Source organism: Sarcophilus harrisii, chromosome 3 (assembly GCF_902635505.1).
Source record: "Sarcophilus harrisii chromosome 3, mSarHar1.11, whole genome shotgun sequence".
Lineage (NCBI taxonomy): Eukaryota > Metazoa > Chordata > Mammalia > Dasyuromorphia > Dasyuridae > Sarcophilus > Sarcophilus harrisii.
In genome coordinates, this window is record NC_045428.1 from 532791857 (window position 1) to 532805444 (window position 13588).

Consider the following 13588-nt stretch of genomic DNA (forward strand, 5'->3'; position numbering starts at 1 on the left):
TAAAGAGGTAGGTGTGCTCTGTATATAGTGGCATCCAAAACTGGCTTTCAGTGTTCCATAGATTCAGATTTCATTGTTGATAAGAATACCACAAGGCAAGTAAGTTATGATTAGGAGGAATACAAGGGGAAGTGAAGAGACAAAAACCAGAGTTGGTTTGATTATAAGATCCCTGGAGGAATGGGAGTGGGGAATTTAAGATTAAATAGCATGGATCTTGAGCCTGGAAAGATTTCAAAGACCAGAAGAAGATGTTGATTTGTCATAATGCTGATCATGGTTAATCTGTATAGACTGGTAAACTGGAGTGGGGTGGGAGTAGAACTCCTTTCTCCCAAAATATTCTCTATTTGTTTCTAATTAGTATAGCTAACTCCTTTTATTTCTTTTTTACAACCATAGTTTCATGTAGTTCATTCTCCAACCTCTTTGTTCTCACTTAATGCACACACACACATGCACACACACGCACACACACACACACACACACACATACAATCTGGGAACATGGGGGGTAATGACAAAGGAGGTACTGAGAACTGGTTATTTCATACAGAAATGATTTATTTCCTTTCTTCTTCAATTTATTTTCAATAAACTATAAAATTACAGAATTTTATGTCCGAGTCCTGTAAATTAAAGAATACATTGGCAGAAAAAGATTAATTAACATAAAATAGCTCAAATGAGTTAATTTTAGATTAGTTGATTTCATATTTTGAACACTATTCCATTTCATCCCTAGACATATTTTGAACTTCACTAATAGAGTTTGCTCAATCTGCTTAGCACTATTACTGAAGCATGGATTTTTAATAATATGAGCAGCAGTTAGGACAGTTGGATTATTGCAGTCTTTATGAAATTACATTCTAATGCATGTAACTTGTCTTAAGTTACGTTTTTAGAAACTGACAAACCTACTTTACAAAGAGACCACCACCTAGTGGACAATTTAGATTTTGCTTTCCTTTGGTAAACACTTTAGGGTTAAGGGAGGCAGTGTTCTGACTATAATTTAAACTTTTGGCCAAACATGGTCATGAGCATAACATCTGATCTCCTTAATTAGATGATGAGTTCTTTGAGGGGAGATAATATATCATGTTGTTGTTCAGTAATTTTTCTTTCATATTCAACTCTTCAAGATCTTATTTGGGGTTTTCTTGGCAAAGATATTAGAGTGGTTTGCCATTTCCTTCTCTAATCCATTTTACAGATGAGGAAACTGAGGTAGATTGTGTTAAGTGACTTATCCAGGATTACACAACCAGTAAATGTCTCAGGCCAGATTTTGAACACAAGGAAATTAGTCTTCCAGACTCCAGGCCTGGCACTCTATCCACTACATCACTTACCCTGTCTATTTAATGTTATACATTACCTTTATATCAATTAATAAGCAAGTGTGTCCTGAGCATCTACTACATGTCTTATTGATATGATGTTAACAGGCTCAAAAATAAAGAATAACCAAAGCCAGTCCTAGTTGTTAACAATAATACTTTACTTGAAGTGACATAAAAGATGTTTTAATATATTTTAAAAAACAGGCCATTTAGATATTGAGAGCAAAATTCAAGCTATGGAAAATCTGAGTGCTATTTTAAGGATTCTAGAAGAATATGAGAAGTTCTAGTGCACTGGGGGGAACAGTCTTGTAGCAAGTGGATAGAGGACCAGGTTTGGACTCAGAAGGACCCATCTTCAGATTCTTGCTAGCTATGAGGTAAAGTCACTTTACCCTCTTTGCCTCAGTTTCCTCATCTATAAATGAGTTTGAGAAGGAAACAGCAAACCACTATAGTCTCTTTGCCAAGAAAACCTCAAATGGGGTCACAAAGTGTCAGACATCACTAAAATAACACAACAACCACATTGTATTGGACAATTCCTTAGAGGAGGAGTTATTATTATTTATGAGAAAAACATGGGTTTTTTACTGGATGACAAATCCTGAAATTTGCTTCTCTGGATCCATACCAAGAATACATAATGATGTGTATAAAAACTAGCCAGTTATATGTAGCTACACTCAATTAGATTTTTAGAGATTCAATGAAAATAATATACAATTTGTAATTTCAAAAAAATCTAATGATATGACAAATAATATTAATAGTTAGGATTTATATAACATTTTAAGTTTTACAAAGCTCTTTCAATGTTTTATCTTATTTGATCCACATAACAACCTTGTGAAAATATGGTATTTTACCTATTTTATAGAAGAGGAAATTGAAACCAAAAGTGATCAAATGGCTTTTGCAGGCTTGTGTGATCCTAGGAGTAGGATCAAGGGTGCCAGAGCTGTCAGAGCCCTGATTACAATTACCATCTCTGCCTTGGTGATTCATTAAGAGAGAGATATTAGTATCTTATAGAGAGTAATGAAATGGTCAAAGGCCGTAGCCAGGAAACCTGAGGAGTTGTAATGGTGAAATAATGAGTGAAGAACATTTGCCCAATATATTATCTCTGAGGTAAGATTTTAATTCAGATCTCCCTGACTCCAAGTCCTGGTTCTGATCACTGTGGCACTGTGATGCCCTTACCAAAATGTGCATACAGAAAAAAAAAATATGAAAAAGATTATGGTACACAGAAGATACTTTACTGCTGGATAACCTCCATATTTCATAATTGACTATAAGACAGAGTTTACGTATAAAATATTTTCCCTGAAGGGTTTTGATTTTTTCCAATCTCCCTCAAACAACTCTGAAATGGCAGCAGGATATAGGTAACTAAATTCTGAAACTGGAGTCATGACAATGGTGCAAATTACCCATCTACCCCTACCCAGTTTCCCCAACTGTTACACATGATAATACTTGTTCTCCCTACTTCTTATGATTATGTGTCTTGTAAGATGCGCCTTGGGATTGCATTCCTATAAGAAGTATAGAAACATGAAAAGATGCTATTTCTCACATTTCCCTTTGTAAACTTCATGTTTAATTCAAAGGAATCTGTTCCTTATTCCTTCACAGCCTTATGATCTCTAACATCTTCCTGAACCTATGGTCAAATGCTTTTGTCCTCACTCAGAATATCCATCTTCCCAACCCTATCATTATCCATAAACACTATCCATATTTCCATAAATGTATAAACTATCCATAAACACTAAACACTATCCATATTTCCAGGTTCAACTTAATTTCCATTTGCTCCTTCCAAGCTTCCTTGATAACGCTGATTATAGACCACATGGTTACCTAATCCTAACTTACTTTTCTGGTCTCATATCTCAATGTTTTATTATATATTTTGTTTATATTTTGGTTCAGCTAATTTACTTCACCTCATTCTTTAAAATGCCTTAAACTTTCCCTCCTTTGCATTTCCTCTTATGATGTCTTCTCTCTTTCCCTCTCTTTGTCATCATGGAATATTTTATTCTGTTTCTCTGCATGCTCAAATTTGGGTCATCTTTCAAGGATCATCTTATATGCCACCTTGTTTTTTAAATATCAACCTCTCTTGATGACTCCTGCTAAGTTATTTATCCCTTGCATTTCACTGCAATTTGCCTTCCTTAGCTCTAGGGGAGCTTAGTAATTATGAGGATAAGTTGCAAGGAGAGTTGAAAAGGCAAATGGAGACTGAAAGTGTTTTGCTTAGCCTCAAAAATATCCAGCAGATGATACAAACCAGGTGAATGGACAAACTGCTTAAATCCTAGAGTAGGGAAAGTGGTGAATGAAGGTGAGTTATACAACACCTAGCAATGAAGAGTGTTAGCTGAGAAGAGGGAAGCCAGGATCTATTTATTAATGCCTGAGAAGTTTTTTTCTGATAATTCTTCAGGGTTATGGATACCAAAAAGACACCAGTTAATTACTCCATACATAACACAAAATAAGCTTGATAAAATGATCTGTCAAGGCTTCATATAGGCCAGGCCATCTAAATTTGAATGAGTGAAGAGATTTTTCTTGAGAGACAGAGGATGATCTGTCTATCCTTGAGGTTCAGTAGGAGAACAAGTTCTGAATAGTATAGAGCTTATGTGTGGCTGGATACAGAAGTAATGGACTATAGATGCATTCTTGGAGAAAGGAGAGTTCCTAATTCAAACTTGCAATTGCAGGAGCAGAGGGATATTGAGGCACAGAGTAGTCATCTAAGAAGAATACTCTCTGACTTTTCATTAAAATTGTTAAAGTAAACTGTACAGTTCCTTGAGTTCTTTTTCCCACTTGACTTCCTAACAGAAAGGGCTGTCTGAATCATTAACCATCCTGACTTCTTTTTGCTAATGGTCTTTAATCCCTGAGTGTGGCTTATAGGGGTGGAAAGACTCCTTGGAAAATAAGGGCTTCACTATCAAAATATCCATTGCTGGGTATAAGTCCTTTGTATTGTCTATCTGTATATAGATCAGTTTGTTCTCTGTTCCATGTCCCATTATCTTGTTGATCGAAAGAGCCATAAAAAAACCAAATATCCTTAATTCTCTTTTTTGCAAGAAAAATATGATTCTTAAACATGAATCCACAATTGAGTCAAATATTCAACAAGGCTAAATCCATGACCATTGTGTCTCTAATAGTAGTTATTTGTTAGTTAAGGATTTTCTTAACCTTTGGTCTCAGTGAGGTTACAGTTTTGCAACCAAATAACTACTGATGGCAACTAATCACTTCATGACTTTTTGTAAAATTCCAATAGCCTTCCTAAATTCTCTTGGGAAGGAATATTTTGAGGATTGCTCTGCGGATTTGCTTGGTTTTCACACTATAGATGATGGGATTCATCACTGGAGGAATGAGCAGGTAGACATTGGCTATAAGAGTGTGTACATAAGGAGGGGCATGTTTCCCAAATCTGTGCACCAGGGACAAGCTGATCATAGGAATGTAAAAAATGGCTACGGCACTGATGTGGGAAATGCAGGTACTGAAGGCCTTCTTGCGCTCTTCAGGGGATGCAATGCTGAGAATGGAGTGGATGATCAGGATATAGGAGAGGAGAATGAAGACTGAATCTACTCCAGCAGTGGAGATGACAATTGACAAACCAAATATACTATTGATTTTAGTGTCTGAACATGATAGCTTCATCACATCAGGGTGGAAACAACAGGAATGGTGGAGCACATGGCTGTGACAGAATGACAGACGTTTTAGGAGGAGGAGCAAAGGAACCAGTGCAGCTGTGCCTCTGATAACTATCACCATTCCTACCTTAGCAATCCTTGAATTAGTTAAGATAGTAGTATATCTTAGTGGGTTACAGATTGCAATGAAGCGGTCAAAGGCCATAGCCAGTAGCACTGAGGACTCCATGAAGGTGAAACCATGAATAAAGAACATTTGGCCAATGCAGGCATCAAAGCTGATTTCTCGTGCATTGAACCAGAAGAGACCCAACACAGTGACCAAGGTGGACAAACACAGACCCAGATCAGTAAAAGAAAGCATGGATAGGAAATAGTACATTGGCTCATGGAGGCTTGGGTCCAAGATAATGACAGAGAGGATCATGCTGTTTCCAGAGAGAGCAATGCCATAGAGGCAGCAGAAGGGGATAGAGAGCCACACATGAAAGTTTTCCAACCCAGGAATGCCTGTGAGGAAAAAAGAATGAGGGTAGAACATGGTGTTGTTGAAAGGTGTCATGTTGAATAGAGATGACAGAGTTATCTTGGTGAATGAGTGATGCTCTGGGATGGAAAGGAAATTATTCTTTCACATATTGGTTGTGGCAGTGCCACTTAGAATCATTATCTGGTCCTGTTTATAGATATGGAATTCTCAGAGAGGAAACTCTTAGCAATTCAGATCAAGACTCACTCTATGACATACAATCTTAGAGCATTGCTTAGAGACAAAAATTTTTTTGCTACTGTCACAAAGGAAGTATGTATCAGAGGCAGGACTTGAACTTGCCAAGGTCTTCCTAGTTGACGATTATTTTTTCTAATGCCCCAGCAGAACTGTGAATTTATGGGAATGTTGGAACCTGGATCAGCTTGTAAGAGCTGATACCTATATTTCCAATATTAACATTTTTGCTTCTGAAATCACCAAGTTACAAATCAGGGCTTGGCTGGTTAAACCTGAGAAAGTAAGGAAGAAAGTGTTAATAATTCAGATTAAACTTAAAAGTGTGTTTGTTGTTCATACTCCCCCCCCCACAAAAATCACATGATCAATTTACCTTTATACCCTTACTATAATCCCAATAATTTTGAAGATTTATAGATAAAATGAAGGTAACTTATCTAATAAATCTTTTAATGTGTCATCTATGTTAACTGGGGAGGAATGAGTTATGGTGAATAAGGTCTGGATTTCTAATGAGGACCTGGGATTAAATTCTGGTCATGCCATTTACTATTTGTCTGACCTTATCTAAGTTTAATTAAATTAGTTTTAGTTAAACAATCACTTATTATCTGATATAAACCAGACACTGATCTAGGTGCTATAAATACACCTGCAAAGGCAAAACAAAACAAAAAACAGTCCCAAACCTTGAGGAATTTACAGAATGTTCTACTAGGGGAAAGAAACCAATATGTACACTGATAAAGACACTTGATATACATTGCAGAGAATTAGGAAAATATTCTTATAGGAAGTGCCATTTCAGCTAAGGCTTGTTCAGTTTTCTCATTTGTAAAATAAAAAGTTGTCCTAGAGGGTCTCAGAGATTTCTCCTAGTTCTTTATCTGTGATAATTTCAGGGCATTATTGAACTCAGGTACATTCTGTCAGACCCAGACAGAATTCTGTTAAACAATATGGTGACAATAAAAAATACTTGGACTAAAAAGGACTTGGATTCTAGTCCAAGGTCTTTCATTAACTTGCTATATGACCTTGAAAAACTCATTTCCCTTTTCTGTATGTGGTTTCTCATCTGCAAAAAGAAATCACTAGATCAGATTGATTAATTGATTAAAAAACCTTTCATATAAGTGCCTGCTAAGGATATTAAAAAAATAAAGTGTGCCTGACCTCAAGGAGCTTATATTTATTTGGGGAAAATAATATGTGTAATTCAAAGAAGATTCAAAATAATTTATGCAGGGAAGCATGCTCTAAACACTAAAGAGGAAAAGTAGGCAGAATTTTCTAGTTTTGTCATTTAAATGATCTCTGACATTCCTTACAACATGACATTTTATTTTTCTCTCCCTGTTGCCTTTTACTTGCTAAACAGCAATTTAGCTCAACTAATATGCAGTTAGCAGGAGAGGAAACAACAGCTTCAGTAGCATCTCAGTAATAGTTGATGGCAAAATAAAAGTAAGAATTTTCAGTTTCCTGTTGAAATATTATTATTATTTTCATAATAGTAGTAGTAACAGCTATAGTAGTGATTAATATTAAGACTCAGGAAGATATCATCAACAAAGGGAGAAACAGAAATTTGAAAACAAAAAACAAAAAGGGGTGGAAAACCACTGGAAATACTCTACATTACAACAGTAAGATTAATATGAAATTGAAATGAGGTAAAGGGTAACCTTACTTCATTGCTTCCTGAAAGAAGACTAATTTCAGGAAATAGAAAATCCCTCCTTTTCTGTTATTATCTGTCTCAGAAAAAAAAAAACTGGTGATATAAGGTAATCCCTATAAAAGAGGTGAAATTCTCAATTTCATTCTTCTTTTAATGTTGTAGATGAAAAGGTATTAGGACCAGGAATTTTTTCTCTTTTGAGTGGTCTTGAATAATTTCCCTTTTTCTGTGTGCTAAAGACAGGCAGTTCTATAATCTTTTCTCTCAAAATGTCTTAATGGTAATAACTATAACTGACATTTCTATAGTGCATTAAAGGATCACAAACTTTTATCAAACCCCTCTGAGTTAGGCAGTATAAAAAGTATGATCCCTATTTAATAGATGAGGATAATAATACATACAATTATTGAGTACTCTATCAAGGATTTGAATCCAAGTTTCTCCTGTTCCAAATATCCTCTGCCAGAAACTAGTGACTATTGAAAAATAGGAATCTTTCTAATTATCTTTTATGTAAATATGTTCCCTGATCCCACTATGTACTACTCAATAGTGACTTATTCATTGCTGAACAGCATCCCTCAAAGAAAAAGGGGTAGAAATAGAAGGGCCAGTACAGTCAACTCCCTGTTCTTTCAATATTATTATTCTTTTCCAAATCACTACCAAATGAAGATGATAATGACAATAACAGACATTTACATAGTACTTGCTATGTGCCAAATACTGTGCTTCTGGCTTCACAAATAATCATTTCCATTTTCTCTCTCAATATCTTTGAGAAGTAGATGTTATTTTCATTCCCATTTGTTAATTGAAAAAAAAAAAAAAACTAAGGTCTTAGACCTAGTGAATGTCTGAGGCTGGGTTTGAACTTTGGTTATCCTGACACTGCTCTGTCCACTATTACATCTAATTCTTTGAATTAATTTAGTTTAGCTTCTTGAATTGAATGACCTTGCTGAAAGTGTTAAACTCTTGGTCATTTATACCTCTATGGTAATTGCTTTGTTCAGATAATGCTTTGAGTAAATAATGCTCTTTGTATTCGACCTTCTCTGATCCACCCACCAAAATTAGATCTAGACAGAAATCTTTGACTCCTCCCAATTAGAGATTCTGTTTGAGTTATCATAATTATATTTTTTCATAACATAATTATATATCCATGAACAGATATAGTTAAATTATGTATCTTATTGCCTGACAATATTTATCAAAAGTGGCTAATACCCAATTCCAGAACTATAAGGTTTGTTGCTCCCTTGGCCTATTTTAATTTCCTTAATTCTGTGGGCACATAGTTAATTCTCAATCCAATACTAATATTTATGGCTGATTCTCGCACATGCTGCTCCATTTTCACAAAAAAGTTTCTACAGATGATCTAGGTCAGTCACAGAATGCTAGAGTATGAAAGGAATTCCAACAGCATCTAGTCTAACCTTAACTTAATGTGTCTTCTTTTAGCCTCCTTGATGATAATCACTGATAAACACACACACACACACACACACACACACACACACACACACACACAAGTTCATTCAAAAAAAAAATATGAGCACAAAATAATGGACCTTAGAGATTCCCCCACTTGCTCTCCAAGAAATTCTTACTCTCCAGAAAGTCATCATTCTGCAAGATGATCATCAGCTTTAGAATGTTATGTATTTTCATGTATGGAAGCACATTTTCTCTCTATTTTAAAGTTGATCATTTATTCCGAAGAGCTCATATAACTCTGATCTGGAAATTTTCCAAAGACCTATGACCAATTTTCTTAAAGTTGTGAACTAACCTATAATAGATTCAGGAATTTTTTTTTAAAAGAAGCAAAACCTGGAAGGCAACCTAAAATCATCACAGTGAGGTTGTAAGTCCTTATTTTGATTTTGGATATATCATAAATCAAGAGTTCTTAACCTGAAGTCTTCAATCATTTTTCTAAAATTTATAGCTATATTCTCACATGAATAATTTCCTTTACATGCCTATGTATTTTGCATACCTAAATATATTATTCAGAGAATGGGTCCAAGCATATAAACCATTGTTGTCTATCTCACACACACACACACACAAACACAGAAAGAGAGAGAGAAAACACACATTAAGAATCTCTATGTCAAAGGGTTTCATCCTTCTTTACTATTCTGCCCAAGTCAATCAGTATTTAATAACAAGAAACTCATGCTTACCTCTATATTATATTCAAAGCCTGAAGAATAAAGTTGTGGTAAATCTCCCACTACATTGTCTCTAATTGTGAAGTCCCTGTACTTTCAGAGTCTGTGCACTGACCTAGTTTCTGGAGGTATTGTAAGGTTCCTGGAGTAGGAAGGAAATATTTATGGTTCTGTTCCTCAACCCAATTGAAATGATTTTCTCAGGGGAGATCAGGTTTCTTGGGAAGACAGTTACTCATGTGAATGCTTTCAGAAGCTTTGGGCTCCTATGACTTACTTTGCAGAAAAAGTTCTCTTAAAGCTGTATGTAAATTCATTGCAGAGAAACATAATGAATCTGATTCTATTCCCCATTCCCAGGGAAATGGGTTCCCTGCCATAATCTGAAATTTTACCCCTCTTTCCAATAAAAGAATATATTTGGGGAATGGTGGAAATAACTGTCCCTTTTTGTCACTATTTTACCTCAGGGTCTCTATTATTCTTATATGTGTTTTAAGACACTAATAAATGGGAAAGATTGGGAAAGGTTTCACAAAATTGTAAACAGGGGAAATAAGCCTTGAAGAAAGTCAAGTATTTTCAGAGGTAATTATCATAATGATTATAAAGAACAGTAACAAAAACTACAAGAATCCCAACAGGTGCGATTAAAGTCATGTGGGAATATGAGGAGTGAGCATTATGCCCATAATTCTGTTGGCTACTGATATTATAAAAAGGATGTTTTAATTTAGGCCGCAGAAATCTAGCTTACATTCAATTGCACTGGTATTAACCTTTATTCAGCAATAAAAATACCTATTTTTATCCACTTGTACAATAGCCTATAGAATATTAAATAATAATAGTAGGATCAACGTTTTTTCACAGGACTGCTTCTAACTGAATCCTACTGAAAGGATGAGAAGAATGAAATGATGATGATGATGAGAAGGAGGAGGAGGAGGATACTAATAATTAGGCAGAGAAGCAGTAGAAGGTAAAAGTAGTGAGACAAATATAGGTCCAAGTCCACTTCTGACACATGTTGGCATTTTGAGGCTGGGCAAGTCATCTAATCTTCTAGTATTCCAGGTCAAGTTTCTTACACTTTTTTCTATTTGTGACCTCTTTTCTCCCAAGAAATGTTTTTGTGACCCTACATATATAAAGTAGATAGACAAATAAAACATTTATTGATACTAAATCACAATTTCAAATATCCACATTTAGTTACACAATTCCATGTGGAGTTGCAGCTCACAGTTGAAGAAGTTTTGCCTAGGTAACTATATTGCTATTAGAAGCTGAAAATTAAAGCAGTAACAATAAATTTTTATTGGTAGAAGTATTTTCTTGGTTAGAAGCTTTGATTTCCCAAATAAAATCATAGACCAAAAATTATAATGGTAAATGACATTGATATAGAAGGAAAATAAATAGAATCTCATTTCATGTATTTATTAGCTATTTGCTGTTACAACCTCTTTGATCCTCAGTTTAGTCCATTCTAAAATGGGAATATAGATTTGTTGTGAAAATCAAGAGAAATAATCATTGTAAAAAATTTTGCAACCTTACCAGAATTACTTCGCAGGTTCATTTTATAACCACTATTATATTATTAACAGCAGCCATAGCATGGAAATTGACTTATGAAAATGTATAGAGACTAAAAATGATTCATAAAATAAAAAAATAGCAAGTAGTCTAATTTTGTTAGAAAGTAGAATTAGGGAAGGGGAATAAGATCTAATTAAAAAGGCAGGCACAATAGAAGCAAGGTTGTGGACAAATTTAAATTCCAGTCTGAATTTATAAGAAGCAATGGATAGTCACTGAAGTTTTTCTGAAAAGGAAAGTAACATAGTCATCATTTTGTCATTTGTGTGGAAAATGGATAGAAATTGGAAGCAGAAAGGCAAATTAGAAGGCTATTTTAATAATCTGGAAAAGGGATGATAAAGTTATATAAGTAGAAAAGAAGATTCAAGGATTACTCTATTTATGAATCTTCATTACTTGAAAGATTGTGATAGCTTCTATATATATTATATATATTTACATATGTATATCACTGTAAGGTATACTATGATATATTTAAGTTATATATATTTACATATATGTATATATAAATATCTTAAAGAAATGGTTGTTTTTAGGTAACAAGAGAATGTTATATTTTGGGTATACTGAGATTGAGATATCAGTAGAATGTCCAGATAGAGATTTTTAGCAGACATTTGCCTATTGCCAGTCCTGAAGTTCAAAATAGATAGCAGAATAAAATGTTTAAATTTCAAAATCATTTGTGTAGAAATGGTAAATGTACCCACTGGAGTTGATGAGATCATGAAGAAGAGTATAAAGAAACAAGAAGAGATAACATAGGACAAACTTGAATAGAAAAGATATTAAGAATGTCTGAAATGACAGTAGGAAAGCCAAGGTCATTGAAACCAAGGAAGCAAAAATACCTAGAAAGATGTTTGGCAGTATTAAAATTGTAGAGATATCAAGGAGAATGAGAACTGAGAAAATACCATGAAATTTGGTGTTTAAGAGATTGTGATAATATTGGAGAGATCATATTCAGTGTTTTGGTGGCATCTGGAAGATAGCATAAGAGGGATTGAGAATGAATACAAGGTGGGATATCGTGGGTGATGATTATAAATGACTTTTTTCCAGTAGTGCACAATATAAATCAGCATGGTGTTGTAAAAGATTTCCTGAAGTCCAGGAAGAAGAGTATTTAAACAACAATCACACATATGCCTCCTTCAGCAGTCAAGAGATAGTCCAAAACCAATCTATTGTCCATTGCTTTATATGTCAGGGAATTCAACGATCCTTGCAAGTTTTTGAAGTCCTGCAACAGTCTTATTATGTCTCAGAGAATCCAATGATTTCTGAGGGTTTTCAAGTCCAACAATTTTTGATGTCCATGAATCAATTGCTATAACTGCCATACTCTTTCAGTGGTGAGCACAGTCAGCTATGGAACCACCCAATGTTTCTTGGGTCTTCTCCTTCATTTCAAGGGTCTGATCTGTCTTTCTCTGATGGACAAGAGAATATGGCTCATTGGCACTCATCTGATTCCTTCTCCATCTGTAGAGATACAAGCAAACCCTCTCCCCCAAGCAGTTAACCTATCTGGTCCCTTCCATTCACCACTTTCTGGGTCTCTCCACATCATCTGGTGATTATCTAAAGATAGTGGAGCTGCTCTCACTGGACACTGCCCTTTTGGTGGGTTATAAAACCTGTCTGCCAGAGTCAGTTCATCTTTGTCAAAAATCAAGAAGTTAATAGTATAAAGAGCTAAATTTAGAAGTTCTCTAGGGTTACCTGTGGCTCTGCCTTTCTTTTATTTTTGGAGGAGCATCTTAATGTTTCTATTTCTCCTCTCTAATATTTCCTGTCTTTGAGGATTAAAGGGTATGCCATGGTGTGTAAAATCACAACAAATCTATATTCCCATTTTATAATTGACTAAACTGAGGATCAAAGAGGTTGTAACAGCAAATAGCTAAGTTATACTGTACACAAAAGTGTACAAAATGTTTAGAAGTATATGCAGGTTCATTATCTGTTTTTATTGCTTCTGGCACACCCAAAATTGCAAATGCTTGTATAAGGAATTCAGTGACCACTTGGGCTGTCGTTTTTGCTACTGGTATTGCAAAAGTGAGTCCTGTAAAGGTATCTACTACAACATGGATAAAAGACAGACAAACAAAAGATTTATAATGGGTCGCATCCATTTGCCAAATTTCACTGGATCTCAAACCACGAAGGTTCTTCCCTGGAGGGAGTGTAGGAGTGTGGAAAGGAAGGCAATCTGTATAGGCTTTTACTATGCTCCTAGCTTCCTCTCTTGTTATCCCAAATTGTAAATGTAAAACTCAAGCAGCCTGATGATATTTAGA

General features: G+C 34.9%; 1 protein-coding gene across 1 annotated transcript; it reads right to left on the reverse strand.

Annotated features, from left to right (window-relative positions):
- Nucleotides 1-4682: 4682 nt before the first annotated feature.
- LOC100921778 (olfactory receptor 51F2-like) lies at nt 4683-5627 on the reverse strand. Its single transcript, XM_012545400.3, has one exon. It carries the CDS (start codon nt 5625-5627, stop codon nt 4683-4685), a length of 945 nt encoding a protein of 314 aa, XP_012400854.2.
- Between the last annotated feature and the right edge of the window lie 7961 nt (nt 5628-13588).

What these genes read in the sequence shown, in the direction of transcription:
- LOC100921778 (XM_012545400.3), bottom strand. Translation starts at nt 5,627, where the DNA reads ATGACACCTTTCAACAACACCATGTTCTACCCTCATTCTTTTTTCCTC.